We start from the raw sequence: 26507 nt of genomic DNA on the forward strand, positions 1-26507 counted from the left end.
ATTCCGCATTAACAATGAACAATGTACTTTATGTATCAGTGCTGGCAGAAAATTTTATGTGAGTGACGCGTGTTATTGAATATAACAGTGTTGTATATTTCGAAAAACATACGGCAAAGGTCATACAGAACGGTGAATATATTTTGAAAGCGGCTAAGATTAACAACTTGTTTGTTTTTTAAGCTGATTTGGAAAAACTGTTTGCTTTGTTTCTGCATTGATCATCAAAATTATACAAATCTGGCACAGATTGCAAGTAAGGGCTTACGTGGGCTAGGCGTGACAAAATTCCTACCCTGTAAGACGTGCATAGTGAGTAAAATTCATTTTCAGCCGTTTCCAAAGATTACAGAAAGCCGGTCTATTGAACTTTTGGAATGGGAATTCGACCCAAAGGAAAGGAATATCGCACAAAGTGGTTTAAAGAAGACATATTCTCTTCAATAAATAAAAAACCTTGGAACAAACTAATTGTACCACGATTATGTTTGATATGCCTGGAGGAATCGTTTCATAGTGCACCTTCATAGTGCGGGTAGGACACCACGAGTAAGCAAAACGGATGAACTTAAACGTCCGAGGAAAAAGTGTGTGAAGTGGACAGTATGCATGGGAGCCGAGCTGATGGACCTACCAAACAAACATCGAACAACATAGGCTGCAAATGGCTCTTAAGTTTAAAAAAGAATGCGCAGTGGGACATAGAACGTTTTAGTGCGCGGTTGCACCTATGCATATGTAGGTCGATTAAAGAGAGTAAGAATTGAATTGTTTTGGCGGTGACAGCAGAGTGGGAACTTTATTTGCATCAAAAAGTCAGAATCCTCTGAAAATAGTGGTATTTCCCAATTGTCTGAAACCCCTAAATTCCTTTGAGAAACCAACAACATATCAATTACAGCATTTTAGTAGCTCTATCTTTGCGTCATACTAACATCGCTTTATGAAGAACTTAGACCTTACTTCGCACTCGATTTTTTTGTTCAATTGGATTCTCCAATATGTTTCTTATAGTACACGAAAGGTCCTCTTCAAGTGTTAATTTTAATAGTCATTGGGGTTTATTCCTTATCACTCTGTTTATGTTATAGCAATGGTATATTAAAATTAGTACAATAGGCAAAATTAGGCTTTTCCGACCCCATTAAGGTTATATATCCTTGATTTACATCAAGAGCCGAGTCGATATTGATTTTATTTTTCCAACTACGACAATTACTAATTTGATCAAAAATTTTCTAAAAATAGCCAAGTTATGTATATAAACGTTTTTGGTTGAGTGGTGTCGGAGTTAGCGTGCTCATGTGCTTGTAAGGGTAGGCGGCATAGAAGTGTAGAACTGGGGTAGGCACCCATAGCCCGTGCGGGCATTTTTCTTCGGCATATGATTTACCATCTGTGTGCATGCCGAAGTCAACACAAAGTGCACTTGAGAGCGTAAAAACAGAATTAGTCTGTTGCAGCATTACGACGCGAGCGCATCTATGTCGCATTGTTGGATAAATGAACATGAAAAAATTAATTTGGGGGTTGTTTTCTCATTTATTTTCTTGCAGCAGATCATCGATCGACATTTCATTTTTCAAAGTGTAATGCACAAAGTACACTGACAGTTTGCGCTGGCTCTCTCTATGTCACCCCTGGAATAGAATGATCAACCGTATCGAAAGCCTAACTAAAGTTAGTATAAATAACATCAGTTTGACAGTTTTTACGGAATCCAGGGTATACAAGGGTTTTTTGTTTTTTTTTTTTTAATTCATTTATTTAGATGGTGGGATACAGTATAGCAGTATAATAGGTTATAGAAATTTAACAATAAATATTACAAGTAATAACATAGGCTACATATGTAAGAAAAAAAGAAAAGAAAAATAGACAGAATATAGGAAAGAGAAAGTTTGTTACTGCTGGTGGCTTGTGCATTTGGGTGTAGGGAACATTACTTTCGGGACTAGCCAGTGGGCCATTGCATCGAAAGCACAGAAATTCCCTACTTACCCTACCCTAGCCCTCTCGCGTTCTAGTCTGCGAAGCTCAGCTGCTGTAGACGCCGCATAGTCGCTGCATGCTCTCCAGTTAGATTCGCTTTCTAGCATAATCGAAATTAGATTGCCCGCGTTAATAGTTGCACCCAGCTGTGTTCCCAGCCGAGTCCGCTGCTCCGCAAATCGGCCACACGTAAATAGTGCATGGCTAGCATCCTCCTCAATGTCTTCGGTGCACCAAGTGCATAGCGCACTATCGTCGATCTTAAAACGATGCAGATAGCTGCGAAAGCAGCCGTGCCCGCTTAAGAATTGTGTCATCGGGAACGACACTTGGCCATGGTTTCTCTCTATCCAGCCTCTTATATTTGAAATTAGCGAGTGAGTCCATCTTCCATTCAATGCATCATCCCACCTCCTTTGCCATCTGTGAATCGTGCGCTGCCTTGCTTCTGTGCGAGCGACCCTTCTAGTTGCGTTGTTGCTGCGTACTGCCAAGAACACTTCCTGATCCTCTAGGGCTAGTAGATCAATTGGTGGCATGCCCGCAATTACCAATGCTGCCTCCGTGGATACCGTCCTGAATGCACAGCAGACTCGTAGGGCACTCAATCGATATGTCGCTGCCAATCCTCTGGTGTAGCTAGGTGTTGCTGCTGCTCTGGCCCATATGGGCGCGGCATATAAAATAACGGATTTAAGAACCGTCATGAGGAGCTGCCTTCTCCATTGTTTGGGGCCCCTGGAGTTGAGCATGATGCGTGAAAGTGCCCTGCAAGTGCCTGCAGCCTTTGTATTAGTCATCGCCAAATGTTCCCTGAAACTTAGCCTGGTATCAATTATTACTCCAAGGTAGCGCAATGCTCGCTTAGACGCAACCGTTTCATCCGCAATTTTGATTGATGCTGTCTCCACTTTTTTCCTGCTACTGACTAGCACCGCCTCCGTTTTTTGCGCCGCCAGCTCCAATCCCATTCTGTCCAGCCAGCTTTTGACTATCAACACTGCCTCATTGCAGTTAGTTTCTGCCAGGCTCAGATGCTTCGCCACTACCACCAGTGCAATGTCGTCGGCGAAGCCCACCATCGTGCATCCTGCCGGTAGCGTCAAACGAAGAATGCCGTCATACATTACATTCCATAATGTCGGCCCTAATACCGAGCCCTGAGGGACTCCGGCTGAGATGTGATGCGTTCTAAGCCCGTCATCAGTATTGTACAGGAGAGTCCGGTTGCTGAGATAGCCCCGTATGATACGTGTTAGGTACATGGGCACTCCAAAGCCTTCCAATGCAGATAGAATTTTATTCCAGCGGGCAGAATTAAAAGCATTTTTGACGTCAAGTGTGACTATCAGGCAATACTCCTTGTCTCCGCCTTTCCATCTCGTGCCTTCAATTGCATTTGCCGCTATGTCTACAACTGTTTTTATGGCATCGACAGTCGAGCGTGCTCTGCGAAACCCGAACTGAAGCGGAGCCAAGTCCCCCACCTTTCTTATGGCCACTTCCAGTCTGTTGCAGATGACTCTTTCAAACACTTTGCCTAGGGTGTCGAGCAGGCAAATGGGCCTATATGCTGAGGGATCATCTGGTGGCTTATCAGGCTTGGGAATAAGGACCAGTTTCTGAATTTTCCATCTGCTTGGGAAAATGCCTGACCTCATGCATAGGTTAAAGAGTTCTGCGAACGCCTCGGGCTGCAGGGACACCGCTAGCTTAGTGGCGCGGCTTGGTATACCATCTGGGCCTGGCGCTTTGTCGTCTGCGATACTCCTTGCAGCATCAATTACCTCTCTCACGGTAATCTCTGCCTCATATTCTGCTGGTGTCGCCGATGGATCTTGCCTTTCTGCTGGGTCATGCACTGCAGGGAAAAGGCTGGATACGATGCGGCCGAGTTTCTCAGAATCTGTCGGAGCTTGCTGCTTGTGCCCGTGAAGCTTTTTTACAATCGTATTATATGCCTTTCCCCAAGGATCTGTGTCGGCCGTGTCACAAAGCTCGAGAAACAGCGTACGCTTGCTGTCTTTGATTGCTTTTTTGAGTATTTTTCTCTTAGCCTTATACTGCTGCCTCAGTGTTTCCGCATTATCGCTGCCTCCTGATCGAGAATATTGGCGACGCGCTATGTGGCAGTCTCTTCTAGCTGCGGCGATATCGTTAGTCCACCAGTACACGGGTGTGTGGTGTCGCCGATATGTGCCTCGTCTTGCCATACTCCTGTTGCATGCTTCTGTGAGGCAAGTTGTCACCGCCTCTGCTGCAGTCTCCGGGTCATTTGTGGTGTTAATGACCAGCGATTCAGCGAATAGCTGCGGGTTTAGCGTCTCCGCTTTGTACCCTTTGCACGAGTTGCGCGTAGTTGCTGCTCTGTTGCTATTGGCTCCTATGTCGCACAAAATGCCTTCATGGTCACTGCCGGTGTAGTGGTTGCTGATCCTCCATTTTATACTGTTGAACAGCCCGCTGCTGGCAAATGTCAGGTCAATTATCGACGCAGCACCACCCCTGTTGAATGTGTGTTGCGATCCCTCGTTGAGCAGGACCACATCGAGGGATGCTAACGCCTCAAGAACGGCCCTTCCCCTCCAGTTTGTGCTTGCGCATCCCCAATCCACAGACCAGGCGTTAAAATCGCCTGCTATGACCACCTTTTCGTGGCCTCTGGCGTCGTCAATTAGGGCATCTAGAATGCTATAATAATCATCGACAGTTAGGCTGGGGGCCAGGTAACAGCTATATATTCGTACGCCAGATATCTCTGCTCTTACGAATCCAACAGCAGCGTGATTATTTTCCAATAGACATGGTGAACTTTCACATGCCCAAATTGCTGATCCTCCATCCAGCGACTGAATCCAGCCTCCACTACTCATGCGGCGGTAAGGCTCACTTATCAATGCAGCCGCTACCCGTAACTCCCTGACTGACTGAGTCAGTAAGTCATGGGCGGCCCTGCAATGATTGAGGTTGAGCTGCAGTGCTCTAATCATCCCTGATTTTGTTTAATGCCTTCAGGAACGCCGGACACATCCTGCTTAGCGTTTTATGTGAGACATTTTGCCCCCCCGCTCGGGTACAGAGGATGCACAATGATTCTTCGCAACATTCGCTGGCACGATGGTGCTCTGTGCTGCCACAATTGAAGCACTGTTGAGATGCGTTAAATTCGCTGCCACAGTTTTTTGCTACATGCCCGAACTCCAAGCATTTAAAGCATCTGAGTGGTTCTACCTTGATCCTCACCCTACAGACTGACCATCCGATTCGAATTGTGCCCTCGCTAAGTAGCTTTTCGGCCAGCTCGGCTGGTAGTCGTTGTGTCGCTGTCTGCGTGTTGCCGTATGCCTTTCGTAGTCTTGGCGCCGCATCTGCTGGAATATCTCCGTCTTGCGATGCGAACACTGCTTTGAGCACATCGTCTGGCGTGTAAGCCCCCAGAATGTCCTTAATTTCTACAACGATCGACTTTTTGGGAACTCGGACTACTGCGCTATCGCCGAGTGCATCTTGTATAGCCGCCTTTAGCCCCTGTGTGCTTTCGTTATCCTGTTTCACCATTTGGATGGTGATACCGCCGGCAGAATTCCGGATGCTGCGGACTTTCTCTCTGTACTTCTGCAGAGAAACATTTGTTGTGATCAGCTCTGTGACTTGCTGCTGCTTGGTTGCATCTTCGCAGTTTATAAATATGACGTCTGGTCTTGGTCTCTTGTTTTTCTGACCTACAGTCTGCCATTTCTGCTGGGTGCGTTGACCATTCAAGGCCTTGTTAGCCGTCTGAGGCATGGTCGACGGGTCAGCTACCGCGTCTCTCACAGTATCAGCATACGAAGGTCTATCGTGAGCCCGCCGCTTCTTGATTGGTGAGTTTCTAGTTGATGGCTGTTCCTCGCGGGGCCTCTTCGGAGTGACTTTATTGCCATTTTGTAGGCACAGGTCCACATTGGGATGATTTCGAGTCGGTTTCGGCTTTTTTAGGCACCACTTTGGCGGCCTCGGGGGACATTTTGACAGAGCAGTCTTTGGAGCTCGTACATTCTCGTAATCGCATCCTTGTTACCTGCAGTTACATGCCGAGTTGGTGGCTTGCCACCTTCCTTTGTGGTGAAGGTTTTGGCCAGTGTATATAGCAGCTTGCCCAGCTCATCAAGTTCCGGAATGTCGGAGACTAACGGCCGATTGGGACCTGATGCCACTTCTTCCATATTGGTGACATCCGACACCGACTCTCTGGGCGACATTCTAAGTCTTGGCTTTCTGCCAAAGATGGCCGCTTCGTCCCCCTCCTCTGCAATATCTTCCACCATGGCCTTTGTTACTGCCAAATATTTGGAGAAAGCCGGGATTTTCTTTGCTACAAGACTCTATTCCTATTTTTTGAATTTGAATTTAAATTTGAAAAAAATAAAAGGCGGGAACGGAATAACGTAACGCTTTTTACGAGATCCCCTAAGCGCCACCTGTGGACTGCGCCCTCCTGGGCTTTAGCGCTGCCCAACACTGGTGTTGATCAGCTGCTTGGGTGGCCCAGTGGGGAAGAAGAAGCAGAGTCTTGCAAGTTGCAACAACAAGAAACGTGTTGACCTGGAGAAATTAAGATGAATTCCACACTCACACAGCAAGAGAATAGGGGGCGAGTATGGAAAAAAGGCGGGAGAAAGGCAGCAGGGCAGCCTCCCCTCTCCCTCCACTCGAAGTCCAGGTGACCAACCAAATCCAGTCCCGGGGCCCAAAGCACGCCGGAATCCAGGGCAATCTGGCAGAGGTATGTGACTAAGACACTGCTAGGCGCCTCCTAAATAGTATGTTCCTTTTTGCAGGATCGTAGGAATCGATTCTGCGAACTTTTTCGGCGGAGCAAATGAAAACAGCACCGCACTTGTAAGTTGTTATTTCTATGTCTCTAGGGTATACAAGGGTAGTCAATTCTAAAAGTTTGACACAATTCTCGACAAATCATAAAGCCATGGTGACAAGGAGATATAATGGATCTAGATAAGTGATGAAGGGAAGACGTAATAATTTTCTCAAATAGTCTATTATCGCGGAAAGTTTTGCGATGCCACGGTAGTTAGAAATATCCGTGGAAAAAGAATTTAAATATGACTATGTGTATGTACATATCGCCCCAGTGAGCAAACTAGGAAATCAATAGTGGAATTTTTTACTTAAAAGTTTCTATTTCTATTCATGTGAATAAAATTAAAAATTAATTTTGAACTGTTTTTGAAGATTCGAACTTTGTTGTATAAAGGCCCTTTTTCTTCTTCGCTGCTATTGTTGAGATTTTTTTTTAAGCTTGATTATTCCATTAGCCAAACCTAAGAAAAGTAACTTCTGTCTTTTGCCTAAACAGCATAATTTTAAAAGATATTACCAAAAAACAAAATACATGTCAATCTTTGAATCATAGCGCATTAAACAAGAAAAATTATATTAAAAATTCGTATGAAGTTCTAAGTTAGCTTTTTATACCCTTTCAAAAGTATATATTCTTTATCAGCACGACGAGACGAGTTCAAATAGCCATGTTCGTACGTCCGTCCGTCTAGGCATAGCATATGTACATTGACTGTAAGTTATAGCTCCCATAAAAACGATCGGTCAAAAACAGTGACTTTGAGCAATAACTATGATAATATTGTAAGCCGATACTTCTCAAACATTAGACTTTTTAGATAAAACGATTTTTACTTAAACGGCTATATGTAAGAAAAGAGTTAAAAAAAAATCAACGGACACGTGTTAGAAACAAAGTTCTTTATGCGTGTGGAAAAAGAGAATTGCGTGTCATGTCGTTAGAGCGGCGAGTGAGCCCTGACATAAAAGGAGTATGTGAAATTTATGTCAGAATATGAACAGCTTGAACATATGCCGATCAATTCAATCAGATGATTGTGTGGAAAAAGGATCCAAGTCAACAAGTAAAGTTTTATCGTTTAAAAACGGTGACTTATGGAAACACATCAGCCGCATATTTATCGACGAAGTGACTGGTCGTCTAGAGCATTAGTATTAAAAACTAACTTTTATGTTGATGATTGTCTCACAGGAGCAGATAGTTTATCAGAAGCCCTGCAAATAAGACAAGAGCTTCTAGAAATCCTTAGGCTTAAGGGTTTCAACTTACGAAAATGGTGTTCAAATAGCAGTCAAATTCTAAAGGAAATCAGAAAGGAAGACACGATTGCTGACATCAATTTCGGTGACACACTGGAACAAACAAGTGTGAAAACATTGGGAATCATATGGGCACCCAAAGAAGATCAGCTATGTGGAAAGGCTCAAAAGCATACAAAAGAAATAACCAGACGAGTGGTGTTATTTGAAGTCGATCAAATCTTCGATCCTCTAGGGCTGTCGCACCGGTAGTGGTAAGAGCGAAAATGCTTCTTCAACATGTTGACCTGCCGCCGTATTTGGAGAAGCAATGGGAAGCCTACAGAGAGGATGTACAGGCATTTAAACCACTACAAACGAACTGCATACATTTGTTGATGCATCAGAAAATGCGGTTGGAGCGGCAGTTTATGTCCAATCAACCTATAAATGTGGCCAAATTTCGGTCAGATTGTTGTGCGCCAAGTCGAGAGTAGCTTCCCTTTAAAAAGCAGACACTACCCCGGCTGGAACTATGTGCAGCTGTGCTTGGAGCTGAACTCACGGATAGAGTTCGACAGGATCTCCAATTAGGGTCAGAAAGTGTTGAATCATTTCTCTGGTCAGACTCAACAGTGGTAATCTCTTGGATTAACTGACGGGCATCACATTTCCACACGTTTGTGGCTAATCGGTTGACCAAAGGCAATGGCGTCATGTGTCATCAGCGCTCAACGCAGCTAATGTTCTGTCTCGAGGCATATCAGCAGCCCAGCCAGAAAACCAGGGTATATCAGCATGTTGGCTGCCACTGCAAACAACACGAGTGAATGGATATATAAGGTAAATCACAGAAATTCATTTTACCGGCTACAGCGAATAGTGGCGTATGTGATACGCTTTTGTCACAAGCAGAACAGGAAACCAACGACTCAGTTAGAGTTGGACCAAGCATGAAGAATAATCGTCAAGCAAATTCAAGAAACAGGATTTGCATATGAATTACGACACTTAAAGAAACGACCTGATCAACCGCTGGATCGCAAAAGCACGGTGGCAACATTGCCACTAAGTCTGGATGAACATTCAATCATACGAGTAGCAACTCGGTTACAACAAGCACCAGTATCAATTATACCACGGAAACTTCATGAAGAGAATCTTCATTGTGGACATGAGGCACTACGCGGAATAGCTCGGAAACAGTACCCCATCATTAAGATAAAACCGATGATTCGAAGTGTGATTCAGGTCTGCGTAGCATGCACGAGTCAGTTCTTTAAACAAGTCATAGGTGACCTACCTGAGCACCGGGTATCTCAGAATAGACCGTTTCTCAACGCCGGAGTAGACTATTGTGGACCATTCTGGGTCCATCATAAAGTTCGAGGAAAACGTCCCGACAAAGCTTATATTGCAGTATTTGTATGCTTTGCAACCAAGGCAGTACACTTGGAGTTGGCCTGTCCAACTCCTCATTTGTGGGTGCGCTTCAGCGCTTCATTGAGCGCAGAGGAAGGTGCCAGACATTATAATGCGATGATGCAACAAACTTTGTTGGAGCAAACACTCAACTAAAGGAACTGACCGATACAATACTCTCAGAAAAGGCAGCAGGTACTATCAAGGAATTTTGCAACCAAAAAGGAGTGCAATTTAAGTTCATACCACCACGGTCTCCACATTTCGGAGGATTATGGGAAGCTGCGGAAAAGTCCGCTAAGCATTTACTGTTGAAAAACGTATCTACAGCAAACTTGACGTTTGAACAACTGTCTACCATCATTGTCAATGTTGAAGCAGTGCTGAACTCTTGTCCATTAACGCCAAACTCAGACTATCCCAACGATTTGACAGCTTTAACCCCAGGCCACATAGTAATCGGAGAACACTTAGTAGCCCAACCAGATGCAGAGCCAGTAACACAACGATCGATTCCAGAGCAATGGGAATTAGTGCACCGACTTAAACATACATTCTGGACACAGTGGTCTCAGGAGTACCTACAGGAATTGCAGGGTACATCCAAATAGAAGAAACCATATAACAACGTCAAAGAAGGTAATTCTAAAGGAGGATAATGTGCCAATCTTGCAGTGGCCGATTGGACGAATTGTTAAATTATATCCAGAGGCACCTACAAGCGGGCTATTCATAAATTGTCTCCCTTGCTTAGAGAGACGGCGATAAAACGCAAAATCGAGACAAATGACACAGAATTGAATTCCCAAGAAAACCCTGGTATCGAGGACACTGCAGAACCATAGACAAAAAGACGTTTGTCTTTCGGTCTGCCACCGTTGGCAATGACGATCTGCCCAATGATGTTGTTACTTCCTATAGGAAGGAATGCTATAGCATTTGCACAAAGGACTAACATAACGCGATTCAACCCCAAACGAGGCATATACTATGAAAGTTGGCACAGGATGGATGGCAACGTCTGACTGGACTATTGGGGCATACTACGATCTCGAATCAAGACTACTTATTGAATTTGCTGCAAAAACAGACATGTGTCATTGACTCAACGAAGCCACAATTGAAAAAGCAGATTAAACTAACTAACCAGTTCCAGATAACGACGTCTTGCAATTATATGGCTTAATGAAGGCACAATCGCTAATAATCATGTGATATTTTAAGTCACGTTTCCATTGGTGGCGAGGCAGGCAGTGCAACTGTATAATCTGATACCCATTCCAGCAATTGGAACTCATGGGATTATAATCATAAACATTAAAATTCCCATTAACTTTTAACACACACGGTTGCAAAAGTCATTTTAATTAAAAGATGGTTAAATGAAGTGAGTCGATTCGCCGAATTGGGTATACCATACACCAGGTGAAACAAATGTTTTAAATATAAAAACCAAATGTCTATTACATTGTTTTTACATGCCTCATACTATGTGCTGTCTCGTTCACTCTACAAACACAGTAGCACTCTAGCGCCGCCACTATCCAACGGCCAATACTGGCCTTGTGGACCGCTTAGTAAAATACGTTCATACGCATATTTTGTATGTTTCTAATTAAATTTGGTAGTTTGCTAGAAATAGATAAGATTAATTAGTCTGCCGACTTTGAATGCGATAGTCAAAATCTACAGGAGGAAATCGGTTTTTTCTAAATTATGGAGGCGGAAGTGGGCGTGGCAAAATATGAAAAGATGTACTCTGCGCGCACACTAAGTCAGTGTACATACTAAATTTGGTGACTTTAGCTGTTTAGTTTGATTTCATTTTCGGGGGCGGAGATGGGCGTGGCAAAATGTTTAAATAACCAATATCAATATCTGCGCGTCTATTAGGCTAGTTTACATACCAAATTTTATGTCGGTAGCTGTCATAGTTTTTAAGAAAATCAGTTTTATGTAAATTCCGGGGGCGGAAGGGGGCGTGAAGTTTGAACAATTGATTTCTGCGCGGTAGCTAAACGAGTATATAAATCAAATTTGATGTCGCTAGCTGTTTTACTTTTTAAGAAAAACAGTTTTATTTGATTCTTGGGGGCGTAAGGAGGCGTGTCCAATATTCCAATTAACTCTATACATTTACCTACTACACGAGTATACATACCAAATTTGGTGGCTCTAGCTCTAATAGCCTCCGAGATCTGCGTGTTCATACAGCCGGACGGACGGACGGACATGACTAGATCGACTCGGCTGTTGATCGTGATCAAGAATATATATACTTTATAGAGGAAGCTTCCTTTTGCCTGTAACATACATTTTGGCGACTTATACCATTTCACCCTATGTGTGTATGGTATAAAATTGTTGACAATCATAAACCAGTAAAGTTTTTTTACTTCGCTTGTCCGTCCTATTTTAGAGTATAGAGTATTTTGCATTTGGTCACCTCAATATACATAAGTCGCACCAGACTAGACTTGAATCTGCTCAAAAGCAGTTCTTTTTATACTCTTGCAGAGGGTATTATAAAATTGGTATTGGTATTCCATAAAGTATATATATTCTTGATCAGCATGAGAAGCTGAGTCGATATAGCCATGTCCGTTTGTTCGACCGTCCGTCGGTGCGTATTCATCTTACTCAGACATCTTAGGAGCTATCGCAATGAAATTTTTTGGTGCCTTTTATTACCCGGGTGAGATAAAGTAAGAAAATTGTCAGGATCGGACCACTATATCATATAGCTCTAAAGGAAACATTTTCATAAAAACTGGAGTATACCCATGAAATTTACTACGATGATAGTATTGGATATAAAATTTTAATCTGATCGGATAAATAAAACACAAGTTACAGTCAATATAAATCGGTCCAACCGATGCCTCCAGCGCTACTTGCTGCCTACTACGTCATCATCAAATCAACAGAGCACATGCATACACACACAGACGCAACGCTACAGGAACTGCGTACGTTGCTTTGCTTAGGGAATGAGGGAAGAAGAAGAACAAATTGTAGTATGAAGAGTAAAATGTTTTTGTTTGTTTATTGATGAATTGAGTTGCAGAAAACCAATTTTGAACATGTAAAATTATTATTGTCAAAGACTGCATGGGTATATAAACTCAGGCGTAGCCGAAGTTAATTTCTTTGATATTTGGCAATCTAATCTGTGACCGCAGTGTCAATTTACCTTCATATTAAATCTGAATTTCTTTAATTAACTGTGTAATTATGTTTGGTGTTATTTGTATACACAAGCTTTTAAATGTTGAAATAGACTCGCCAAAGTAATCGACTCAGGTTATTCCGTTTGTACCATGTAGGCGAAATAGACACGCCATTCTGAAGTAATTGTTTCTTGTTTGCTAACACAGGTGTAATCATATTTATAACCCACCGAGCAGCTTAAACTTGGAAACAATTTTCACAATATTTATTAGGTTTTTCAAAAATAAATATTGCTTTACTTTGTTGACTGTAGCATGTTCAGTAGAATTTACTGCAATTCGTGTCCACAAGGTTGCACGACTTGACTTTGCCGAAAGACATACTGCGACCGATTGGACAAAAGTGCGTTTAAATCATCAACCTGGATGGTCCCGATTGGTTTAATTCTTATTAACATGATTTGAGAAAGGATTCTATGTTTTTTCCAAGGAGAAACTTTGGAGGTGGTTTCGTAAAGATTTGGGGAGCATTTTGTTCATTTGGTACCTTGGAATCGAAGTTTGTAACGAGCCAGTTTTTCAACAGAGTAATGCCAGAATCCATATCAACAGACGTACAAAGGAATATTTTTGAGGAATGCCATGTTGATGTCCTTGACTAACCAGAATATTCTCCAGATCTCACCCCAATAGAAAATGTCTGGGATATTTTAGCAAGACGGGTGTATGCCAATAATCGCCAATTTGCGACAGTTGAAGATCTTAAAATACAAATTCTGAATGAATGGCAAAGTCTTGAAAAAGACCTTTTATTAAATTAGGTGGCTTCAATGAGGAAGAGAATTTTTGAGTTAAGTTAGGCAAATGGAAGCCGCACTAAATATTAATATTCGTTTTTCCATCATTCCGCAATGGTTTCGGATTTTTTTTTTACCAAAACATGAAATTGGGTTATAATTTTGATACAGCAAAAGGGTGCTTCTTATACCCTTGCAAACAGGGTATATTAATTTTGGTCAGAAGTGTGCAACGCATAGAACGAAGCATCTCCGACCATACAAAGTATATATATTCTTGATCAGCACGACGAGACGAATTCAAATAGCCATGTCCGTCCGTCCGTCCGTCCGTCTGGATCAACGCAAACTCCTCCTAGACCGTAAGAGCTACAGAGTTGCACATAGGCTTGTATATACTGCAGGCGTTGTATATCTCGGATTCAGCCGGATCGGACCACTATATCATATAGCTCCCATACAAACCCCAAAGTCACGAACAGTGACTTTTCTCAATAACTTCGTTATTTTCTGCGCTATTATCGTGAAACTTAGTATTAGAGAGATATTACGCCTATAAACTACTGTGCCAAATTTGATCAAGATCGAGTGACTATATCATATAGCTTCCATAGGAACGATTGGTCGAAAACAGTGACTTTTGTAAATAACTTCGTTACTTTTAACGCGATTGCTTTCAAATTAAACATTTGTTAGTTCAATATATATGTTAATGACTGTGCCAAATTTGATCAAGATCGGGCGACTATATCATATAGCTCCCATAGGAACGATCGGTCGAAAACAGTGACAGTTTGCGCGATTGCTTTCAAATTGAACATTTCTTAATTTAATATATCTGTTAATGACTGTGCCGAATTTGATAAAGATCGGGTGACTATATCATATAGCTCCCATAGGAACGATCGGTGGAAAACAGTGACTATGATCAATATCTTCGTTATTTCCTATGATTGTAGGCCATTCTTTCGCAAACATAAGCCTTTTTAGATAAAACGTTCTTCCAAGTTGCAAGGGTATACAAACTTTGACGCGGTCGAAGTTAGCCTAGGCCCTCTGGTTTTCCTTGATTTTACTCCTTTTTAAAAAATTGTTATTAAATCATGAATTCTAAGTGAAGAAGTTGTTTTTCATTCATAATTTAACTATTGAACTACTCATTTTTCAACATTTGAAAGGTACATGAAATTTGTGAATTGGAACATGTAAAATATAATGCGCAAGGACTGCAAGGGTATATAAACTTCGGCACAGCTTCATTGATATTTTGGTTTAATATGTGAATGAATTTTTCCTTCTACTTTTCCTTCGGAAAAAATGTGTACACCCAAAACTCTTTTCACTTGTGGTTTATTCACTTTTTCTAGGTGAACTACATCTAGCTTATCTAAGAGCGGGGAATAAGCTCCGATTGGAGAGAAGTGTGAGGAGTTCTTATTGTGGGGAGAGCGGCGCGAGGTGATAAGGGAGGCGGGAGCTCCCTTAACCCGTGTGTTTCCCGTTGGGCATAAGCATGCTCCCCCCTTTGCATGAGTGCAAGACCAGGAAGTCTTATGGCACGCTCCGGACAGGGTCTAGCCGAAAACGGTGCGCGTCGTTAACTCCGGGTAGACTCCCCTCCAACGTGACCTCCGTCATCACGTCCGCGCCTAGGACCAAGGACACAGACGACGGCCGTGGAAAGTGTCGTCCGCCAGAATGATGCCCTCAAACTTTTCGGCAATTTGCGGATCCACCGGTGAGCTTGGAGTTCGGCAGCACAGACCATCCTTTGCTGATCGGGAACCGGATCACTACTGCCACGGCTTTCTCCTTCACATCGAAGGTTTTCCCCCCGTCTCAAGGCGTACCATCGCCGTTGGCATCAAGTATGGATTGCGGTGCAGCAGCAGTGTGACCAGTGTCAGGTTAGGAACGGACGCTGGCGTTGGAGCGATCCTTCGTTTGGAGTCACTTAAGGGTAACTTGGCGTACGACGGAGCGTGGAGTGCGTCGACGTGGCTCCTCGTGGAAGTGGAGTAATGTGGTCCTCCTTGCATATGCGGCACAAATCACCGCTCAGACAGCTTCCTTCGGAGTGTTGATGGGCCAGGCAATTGGCGCAGAATTTCTTGGCAAGCACTGCCGTCACCCTCTTTTCCACGTTCAGCCGCAGGAAGCGACGGCATCGCTTCAGAGGATAGGAGGACTCAGTTCCTCGCGAACATCTGCGCTCCTCCTTCGACGCCTCTACTGAACGTGGTCCTGGAGCCATAGAAACGAGTTGTAGATGACAGATATCAGGAAGCTGCCGGAACAAATAGCGAAGAAAGCGGTTTAATGTAGGACTTTACAATACACGTATTACTATTGGCAGCTCGGTTCTTATGAGGGAGGAGGGACCAGCTGCTGGACGCTACTGTAATTTTACGTAGAGAGTTTGAATTCTTTCTTCTGGAGGAAGAAAGATCAGCTTCGCGACTAGTCGCATCACAACACCGCGAGAGGTAGGTAGATCGACGACACGGACGTTGCCGTCAATGCCAGGGTACGTTTGGTAGATTCGCCCGAGACGCCATTCTTTAAATGGAAAGTTGTCGTCCTTGAGTACCACCAGATCGCCTACTTCAAAATTTTTACAAGAGAATCGCTATTCCTCTTACCACCGGGTGCAGAAATGCTGACTCACAGCCTTCAGACGCTGCCAATGGTTAATGATTTCAGGTTCCGTGACGGATAGCAATGGACCGCCTACCAGGAATAGGCTTGGGGTCCAAGCCAAAGAATCGGTGTGGTCTTCAGACATAGGAGAAATCGGCCGCGAGTTCAGACAAGACTCTATCTTCGCAAGCAGAGTAGAGAACTCATCAAAGGTATACCTTTGGTTGGATGTGGCCTTGTAGAATAGAGTCTTAAAACTCTTAACACCAGCCGTCCACAACCCTCCCTTGTGTGGTGCCCGGGAGGAATAAAATGCCAGGACAGATTCTGATGGCTATAGTGGGATAAGATTTTCTGGGGAGACCTTAGGAAATCTTTTTCAAGCATTCTGGATTGTCGGACTGTACTTGCTGGGGATACCCTCGCCTCGATACAAACCGAGCGAACGCTGCCAGAAACGTTTTAGTACTTAAACCCACAAAGAGTGTGGCCATTAGCTGTGATTGCAGCCTTCTTTTGTAGATCACGCAGAACTTGCATGAATTGACCACCGATTTGACTAGATTCCGCAGTCTTGGAATCTAGTATATCTGTCGGATGAGACGGACTACCAGTTGACATGCAGAGAGATCTGATGCGTGAACAGCACCAGCAGCCGGGACAATGAACTTGCGACCGGCAGCAGAATGGGGTTACGCTCATCGTAATTGCACGCGCCCACATGGAAGTGGAAGAACTGCAGCTGCTAGTTCAGCTAGGAGCGTGGCTCCGCTTAACTAAGGCGGGGCAATGAAACCGTTTTGACAGGGGCTACCCTGGTCATTGCTAACGCGAAGCATCACAAAAACAATGGAATTCGATTTCGGAAATCGGATCTTGAAGGACTCACCGTGGAATTCGAATCTGGTGAATAAAGGAGTAGCTCTTTGTAAAATCCTGCCACCTGTGATGCAGTTCACTGGTCAATTGATCAGCTCTTGTATCCAAAGCTCTTGCAAAAATATATTGGTTTGAATCACGAGGGAGCCAGCCAGCCAGCGGGATCGAATAACTTGGCGATCTGCTCGAGGACTTACGCAAAGGAATGCCAGCTGAACCAAGAGAGTCTAGACTTGCAACAATTCACCATTGCGATTGCAGTTGCTTCATTGCGAGCCCCTGCCAGCACATCATCGACATACATATAGGACTTAATATTATCGCTAGCCAGCAAAAATTTGGATTGTACATCATTAGCGAGTTGTTGAATTACTCGGATGGCTAAGAACGGAGCACAGTTAACGCCAAACGGTAGTAAGCTCGTATTCACCAAGTTGACCATAATTTGGCGGTACATTTTTGTGATGTCGGCATTGAAAACTACTCGGAAAAAACGCCACTTGAGAATCTGAGTAGTGAGGTCAGACTGAAGTACCGGACTAGGGTAAAGTATGTCATTGAGACTTACTCGGTTTGTGAACTCGCTAGAGGCGTGAAAGACTGCCCGTACCTTTGTTGTGGTACTGTCGGGCTTAAAACCCGCATGGTATGGCAAATAAAAGTTGCCTCCAGCACTCGTACCCATACTCACATACATATAATTGGCTTCCCTTGATTTTCCTAATCCGTACCCATACTCACCCTTGATTTTCCTAATCGAAAAAATTACTTTCGCTCATAATTCCTGAATTTAATTCGGTTTTCCTCTTCAAAAGAGAGAAAATTTGGTCCCAAATTTTTTACACAGGTATATGTGTCCAGTACATAAGGCGCTATATTTGTTCGCCTACTTCAACATTTTTTTGTGTGCGCTAAGTAAAAAGTGGTTCCAACAAAGAGAAAAGTTTTCAATATAAGTTAATAAAGATTAAAAAAAAAAAAAAAAAAAATAGTGAACCCCCTTTCACATATAAATTCCACACTTAGACATTTCTTGTGTTCCGCGACACCCTATAAAATTATATAAAAATTATTAATATTGTAAATAAAAAATTATATTCATCCAATCCATTTACACCTCTGCCATATTTAACCAGAAATAATAATTTTTTTACTTATCCATACACACATACATATATATTCCATATAACATTTTATATATCCATCCACACATATATATATATGTACGTATATTTCATATATTTCATTTTACATACTCATATCCATATAGATACATATTCCACCAAATTTTTATTTTCGTACAAAAATATACATTTTTCCATCACCGCGAAATAAAAAAAAGAATCCCGCTACCCTTATACGTGCATACATATGTCCCGATTAACGTTTAACTGTTACGAGCGTGCCCGAGCAGACAACTGCCCACCTCCCACCCGACCGACTTAGGGGTGCAGCCGTATAACGCACGGTATTAAGTATATTACTAGAAAACTCTGAGCAGGGAAATAGAAGGTTGTGATCAGAGCAGAGGACCCTAAAAGATTCATGCATGGCATAGTTAGAAGAACAACGACTAGGGGATAAAGGTATCAAAGGATGTCTACACCGTCTACATGGTACCGACAGATTTACCTGAGCTAATAACTTTGGCGAGTCGATATCACCAATTAGGAGCTTGTGCAGAAAAATAACACCAAGCGTAATTCTACGGTTAATTAAGACAGGAAGCCACGAAGAGCTTAAGCTACTCTAAAATAGGACGGACAAGCGAAGTAAAAAGAACTTTAGTTGTATAGGTGTCGTCAAATTCTTTTGACCATCATTTAATGAAACCCAGAACACTCATGGCCTTTGCGACCGTGGTGGAAATATGGGTGTTAAAATTTAACTTATGGTTAGTTTGATATTTTTCTCATATAGCTTAAGATCAACATTATTTTGGCTGGAAAACCTTTCTTGCTTTTTATGCGATTAGCTAGCACCAAACTGGTTTTTTTTTGACAAAAATTTAACTCTTCTGTTTAAAAAAAAAATTTGCTTTGATGTCTGCCACTTGTTAGGGTCACAAAATAAAAAGTCTATATAAGTATTGAATTTATGCCTAACGATGTTTGATTTAATCTAATCTTTTTTCCACCCTTTTCAGACCATGTTTGGCAAGTTACAATTCAAAAAAAAGGAATATCTGAAAAAGCGGGAATTATTGGAAGCTATCATTGTTGTTTAACTTCAAAGTCTTTAACATTCTTGTGTATTGAGCCAAACAAACCACAAAGTGGTGCTAATCGAACTCCTAAAGTTGAAATACTTTTAACAACAATAAGACGGTAAATAAGATCACAGGCTTGTTTATTTATAAATACTCGTCTGTAAATCCCAAAGGTATACTGATACTATAACTTTTAATTTCAGATGTGGACACGCCTCTCCACAGTGTATTTTTTATATGGAACTGGGTCGACAGAGTGTTTTGGGTTCTGGTGAGTTGTGGATGGAGACAGATGATGCGTCGACTTCCAGAAATATGCATGATATGATTTTAAGGTAATTGTCTCTTGTTTGCTTAAATTTATTGTGGCTAATTTTGGCACAAAGGACTCATAATTTTTAATTGTCAGGTACATTCCGTTAAATATTTTTTCGCAAGAATCCGTGATATAATAATTGTCACAAAAACCCTGAATGTTTATACCCTTGCAAAAAGTGTATATTAATTTTGGTCAGAAGTGTGCAACGCATAGAACGAAGCATCTCCGACCATACAAAGTATATATAGTCTTGATGAGCACGACGAGACGAGTTCAAAGAGCCATGTCCGTCCGTCCGTTCGTCCGTCCGTCCGTCTGGATCAACGCAAACTCCTAGACCGTAAGGTCTACAGAGCTGAAATTTTGCACGTAGGCATATATACTGCAGGGGTTGTATATCTCGGATTCAGCCGGATCGGACCACTATATCATATAGCTCCCATACAAACCCCAAAGTCACGAACAGTGACTTTTCTCAATAATTCGTTATTTTCTGCGCTATTATCGTGAAACTTAATATTAGAGAGATTATTACTCCTATAAACTACTGTGCCAAATTTGATCAAGATCGGGCGACTATATCATATAGCACCCATAGGAACGATCGGTGGAAAACTGTGACTATGATCAAAATCTTCGTTATTTCCTATGATTGTAGGCCATTCTTTCGCAAACATAAGCCTTTTTGATAAATCGTTCTTCCACATTGATGTCTAATAGGTAAGGAAAGAGTTGCAAGGGTATAGAAACTTTGACGCGGTCGAAGTTAGCCCCGGCCCTCTGGTAATTCCTATTTTTCATTTTTATACCATGCGTCTATAGGGTGAAAGTGTATATATTCATGATCATGATCAACAGCAGAGTCCACTTAGCCATGTCCGTCTGTCCGTCCGTCCATACGTCTGTATGAACACCAAGATCTCATAGACTATAAGAGATAGCGCCAACAAATTTGGTAGGTGGACTTGTGTAGTATGTAAATATATAGAATTAATTAGAGTCAGCCACGCCGTTTTACGCCCTCAGAATTTACATAACGCTGTTTTACTTCAAAACTATATCAGCTAGAGATATCAAATTTGGTACATATGTATATATGTACATGCATAAATGAAGGAGATGTCTTGTACAGGTATTTTAAGTTTATGTACGAGCATATAACTTTGATTCAACTAAACTTAATAACTAGGTGCACATTTTCGAGCAAAAATAGAGGAAGTCTTGAAAAGTTTTGAATGAAATCTCATAGCGGACAATTCCATAATTGCCACTGATCGTGGCGATTAGTGGCACATGCTCTCTGGATGTGGAAAAAATCACAAAAATTAACAACAACAAACGCTTTGTCTTTAGAATACATTCGACACCTGTCCTCATTCAATGGTTCATTTCGGTTCAACATAGTGTGAATGAGTGTACCCCGAGCTAACTCACTCACTCATACATTCTGGTTCTCACTCATACTCACTCAATTCATTTCGAGTAGTGTATATATATATTTTTTTTTTTTAACGTTTATAATATATTTGTTGAATCTACTCTTAAATTAGAGCCTAACAACAAGTTTGAGATATTTTTCCTAATCTAGTACTTAAGATAAATCCAGGGGATATTGCAGGCGGCCCTAATCACTTATTATTGGGTTGGTCTGTCATTAAGACGAGTTCTATTATTAGTTCGCGTAAGGGAATTGGCAAGAACATTAGGGTGTGCATCCAGTTTCGCTGAATACTTCAGTTGTTGACTACCTATTTCAGATTTTACGCTAGGTATATTTAGATAATTTTGAACGTTGTCGTTCCGTATGTACTTGATTGATCTTAAAATCTTCGACTGCGCCCTTTGTATAATGTCGACATTGCTGGTACTTGCATTTCCCCATTGTACGGCACCGTAAGTCCAGATGGGTTTCAGTATGGAGTTGTATAGGAGGACTTTATACTCCAGACGTAGAGGGGACCGAGCATTGATGATCCAAGCTGTGACTTTTTTGCTTCGATGTGCTTGCGCCAAGTTAGTCTTCTGTCTAGGTGGATGCCAAGGTAAGTGACATCCACGGCTTGAGGAATTGGTACGTTGTTAAGTGTGTGGTGTATGGATATTCGAATGTGTTTTTTTTGTCAGTCATGCAAGTGTCCAGTACATTACAATTTTAGTTAATTCATTAGTTTTTAAGCTGTTAATACAAAGCAAAATTAAAAAAAGATATTCATGAACCATTTAATATAACAGGAAGAAGAATTTATTTTCATATTGTGCTTAAGAAATATATTCATGTAGGATTTTTGAGAATATGCTGCTCGAGCTATTTTGAGTTTCTTCTCAATGTTGCACGAAGTAAAATGTTTCCTTTTGATATTTTTAGCTGCTCTCCATTTCGGGTTCATTTTGGTTGATGTTTCGAATATGCCATCTGTTGAAGAAAAACATATGTTGTCTACTTATGTTGTTAAGTGCACATTCGTAAAAATAAATGGCATTATGAAGAGCATCTTTCTTAGTTTTTTGAATCTGCCACATTTTTCTTTTCACAACGGCACGGCACTCCATCAACTGTTCCTTTTCCGCGGCAGGTTGCAAAATAATTCCATTCTAGTTCCTTGCATTGAAAATTTACCAAAAAGTCAGACAGTCTCCACGTTATAAATGTGGTGCACGTCTGCACTTTTCAATTGTCGCACAAGAACTGATTTATTGAGTTTACTTATTGCTGGCATGTATGTGTGTGGATCTTATAAATATAACAGAGATAACTTTGGTAGTGTGAGGATCCACTTAAATTGACTGCAACTACCATCAGAAAATATGTACACTTTTCTAAAAATCTTTTCTTCTATTTTAATAACGTCCATAATTTTGCAGATAAAAGTGAAGACCGCGTTTTTATCGTGATTTAAGTTTTCGCTAATTAAAGCATACGACATCGTTGTTCCGTGCACCCATGCAACACATGTAAAAATTGTTACTTGCTTACAACTGTAATGTGCATTTTGAATTTCATTGTGACATTGGAGACGGTAGTTTTCGGCAAAAACTATTTGTTAACTGTTATTTTTAAGCGAAAAAAACAGTAATTTGTGATTTATAAACAAAAAAAATTTTATAAAAATCTCTCTAAAAAAATGCATGTTCACTAAACACAGAAACTCATTCGCTTACAAATATTTTAAGCATGGGAACTTTTTATACCCTTGCAAAAAGGGTATATTAATTTTGGTCAGAAGTGTGCAAAGCATCTCCGACCATATAGTATATATATTCTTGATCAGCACGACGAGACGAGTTCAAATAGCCATGTCCGTCCGTACGTCCGTCCGTCTGGATCAACGCAAACTCCTAGACCGTAAGAGCTACAGAAAATTTTAAATTTTGTATGTAGGCTTGTTTATAGTGCACAGGTTGTATATCCCGGATTCAGCCGGATCGGAGCACTATATTACATAGCTCCCATACAAACGCCAAAGTCACGAACAGTGACTTTTTTCAATAAGTCATTTTTGAGCTATTGTCTTTAATATTTAATATTAGTGAGTTTATTAGAGTATTAAGCGACTGTGCCAAATTTGATCAAGATCGGGTGACTATATCATATAGCTCGCATAGGAACGATCGGTGGAAAACAGTGACTTTGCTCAATATCTTAGTTACTTCGTATGCTAAGATTGTAGGCCGTTCTTTCGCAAACTTTCCAGCTTCCGCCCCCGCAAATCAAATAAAATTGATTTTCTCCAAAACCAACAAAGTTTAAGTCACCAAATTTGGACTTAGAAATGTTTTGTATTCACACAGATTATGATTATTAAAAGCTTGCCACGCCCACTTCGGCCTGCATTTTTTTTTTTTTTTTTACAAAATTTGATTGAAAATGGACTAAAAACACGCGAAATATATGTACGTATAAAAGTGTTTCACTAGTTGGTGCAAGGGCCGGAGTTGGACGTAGGCTAGTGGCGGCGCTAGTGAGAGGAATAACATATGCTATGATGAGACATGTAAAAAATTATAATAACCATACATTTAGAAATTTGTGTTCACTTGCATTGTTTACCCAAGTCGTTTAAAGAAAACTTGTATTTTTGATTTTTGTTTTTATACCCTTGCAGTGTGTATTATACAATTGGTCAGATGTTTGTAATGCACAGAAGGAGAAGTTTCCGGGGGGTTGTATATCTCGTATTCAGCCGGATCGGACTACTATATTATATAGCTCCCATTAAAACGGCAAAGTCTCGAACAGTGACTTTTCTTAGTATCTTCGTTATTTTTAAAGCTATTTAATATTAGTAAGCTTATTACACTTATAAACGACTCTGCCAAATGTCATCAAATGATTTTTATTTTTTCTCAAAAATAACAGATATGCATTGTTTTCAAAAATCAATAATAAGGATTATTTTTATGTTAAATAAAAAAAGTTGCAGCATAATTATTATTACGGATTTTTTATAAATACTTTTAAGTTATAACAGTCACGGTACCTGGTACATTTAAAGCTTTAATAATAAAATGAAATTGGTCGATATAACAGAAAAATAAAATTTTAAAAATTCAGTTGTGTAGTCACAGGACAAACAGCAAAAATTCGAACCGAAAAACTTTACAGCAGCAACAGCAAATTACCTAAATAAAACAACTGCTAACCAAAAGCAAAACCCTGAAACTAATTTCTTTCATAGCAACAGGCAAACATACATTTTAAAACTAGGAGCTGTTGCCTTTGTTCATGTTCGGAAGTTTTTCCATAAGGTCGAAGTTTTCCGTTGGCTGGTGGGGGCGCTAGGGTGTTCATATTCTTGAGTGAACGAGATACTGAGTTATGCTTGTAAAAAGCATGTAAACATCATTTTTGAAAATACAAAAACTCCTTTGTTATTGTTTCTTTAAATTCAATTTATTTTATCTGTTTATTATAATATCGGAATGCTTAAATCACATTAGATTCCAGTTCTAGTTATATTTTTTGCTATATTACATGTTAGTTGTATTATTATTACATTTTAGTATTGTTACATCTTATTAGGGGAAAACTTAGCGATAAACCCCTCGAGCCTAGTTAAGATAAAACTCATGTCTACTTACAAATATCTATATTTACATTACTAATTCATTTATGTGGGAATAGGTTGAGTATCTTCATCTATCATTAGAGTTACTTGTCAGTCTAATTAGTCTGTCTGATACTGTCTCTGTCTCACTTCTGCTTGCGCTTTGAATTCAAGGTCTGAAGTTGGAAGTGCCAAGGAAGCTTGAATATCATTTTTAATAGCTTGTTTTGGGCTATTTGCAATCTTTTGGTATAAGACTTGGCAATATCCGAACACACTGGTACTCCTATTAGAAAAGCTTTGTGTAATTTTTTTTTATCCATAAGTACCATGCCAGCAAAGTTTTATGTATTAAGGGGGGTGTAAGGTTTTAAAGCCCAAAAAATAGCTAATTTTGAAACATTTTTTGTGAAGATATAAATATTTCAACACTATTTGTTTTCTATACATATTGTTTATTGACATTTGCGGTAGGCACGAAGCTGAGTTAAAGGATCATCCGAACAAAAAAATTTAACTGCTTCTAAAAGCCAACAGATATCCGCTGGTAATGACGAAGCGTTTTTTTCAAACATTTTTTTATTATTCAGTCCTGGGGCTTTACAGTTAGTTGGGTAACTTTTGCTAGGATTTGAATCTTAAGTATTAAGTACTACGCAGCTCTAGAGCCCTAATGTTCTGTATGACGAAAAGTTAGACCAGTCGTACTTGAATGATTCACTTTTCCTAAGGAGTCGAACATTCTACTGATCCAACGACAGGAGTAGGGATGTTTAAAGTTTTTTTATACCCTTACAGAGATGTTTGTAACGCACAGAAGGAGACGTTTCCGACCCCATAAAGTATATATATTCTTAATCAGCAAGAGAAGCTGAGTCGATATAACCATGCCCGTCTGTCCGTCCGTGCGTATGCATTTTACTCAGCCATCTTAAGAGCTATCGGGCTGGAGCAGATCAAGTATGAAAATTATCAGGACCGAACTACTATATCATATAGCTCTAGAAGAAATATTATCAAAAAAATTTCATAAAAATTGGAGTATCCCCATGAAATTTGCTAATGCGATAGTATTGGATATAAAACATGAGATCCCACAATTTCAATACGATCGCATAAATAGAACAAAAGTTACAGTAAATATAAATCGGCTCTGCTGCCGGCAACGCTGCTTGCTGTCTACTACTTCATACGTCATCAACATGCATATTTCAGTGCTTAATATGCGATTTAGATCCCTGAATGCTATTAAGTGGGCTATATTTCTGGATCTTTGCCAATGACGACAGAGGCAGTTTCTACGCGTTATTAGAGATTTAACAAAGGCCGACAGCGGCTTTATGCTATATTGATCCCTTACTTTGGGGATACATCTTTAGCCTTGTGAATTACTTTTGTAAACTTTTCAATTGACGAATCTATCTGCATTGGTTGAGTAATGCGTGAAGGACTGATTGTAAGTTTTTTCTAATATGGCTTGCATAAAGCGTTCATTTAGCTCTCTTATAGTAAAATCTCGGATTCTTCTAAAATGGGTTAGTCTATCCTACCAAAGCAAAAGCTAACTGCAATATGCAAATGAAAAAAAAAAGAAAAAAAAAAGCAGAATATTTTTTGTATTAAAACACACAACAACAAAAACTTGTCACAAGCGCGAAGTTACTGGCTGCTACCGCCATCAAAAGAGAAACGAATAGAGAGCACCAACACCACGTAAACCAAAAAACAACTGTACATTAATTGCGCGGGTGGAAGCAAAAAAAATGAAAAACTAAGTACCGCAACAACAAAATAATATGTGCGTTTGTTAATGTGTTGATATTAATAAGAATGTAACTTTAAACTTTGCGATTAATTTTAAACGTTAATAAAAATTGGTTGAATTAATTTAATATTAATTTTATAGATTTTCACCGTAAAACGTTAATAAAAATT

The 26507-nt window shown here is 40.7% G+C and overlaps 1 protein-coding gene across 4 annotated transcripts in view; it reads left to right on the forward strand.

The window, feature by feature from the left end:
* Window positions 1–26507, forward strand: part of chico (insulin receptor substrate 1 chico) — a 172665-nt gene that overhangs the window by 15863 nt on the left and 130295 nt on the right. For all 4 annotated transcript variants that reach the window (XM_068302383.1, XM_068302384.1, XM_068302385.1 and 1 more), the window contains exons 3-4: window positions 19146–19326; window positions 19412–19543. In XM_068302383.1, coding sequence (XP_068158484.1) covers window positions 19146–19326; window positions 19412–19543 — 313 coding nt within the window. The remainder of the gene's footprint in view (window positions 1–19145; window positions 19327–19411; window positions 19544–26507) is intronic.

This window comes from Drosophila tropicalis, unplaced genomic scaffold (genome assembly GCF_018151085.1).
Source record: "Drosophila tropicalis isolate 14030-0801.00 unplaced genomic scaffold, ASM1815108v1 contig_980, whole genome shotgun sequence".
Taxonomy (NCBI): domain Eukaryota; kingdom Metazoa; phylum Arthropoda; class Insecta; order Diptera; family Drosophilidae; genus Drosophila; species Drosophila tropicalis.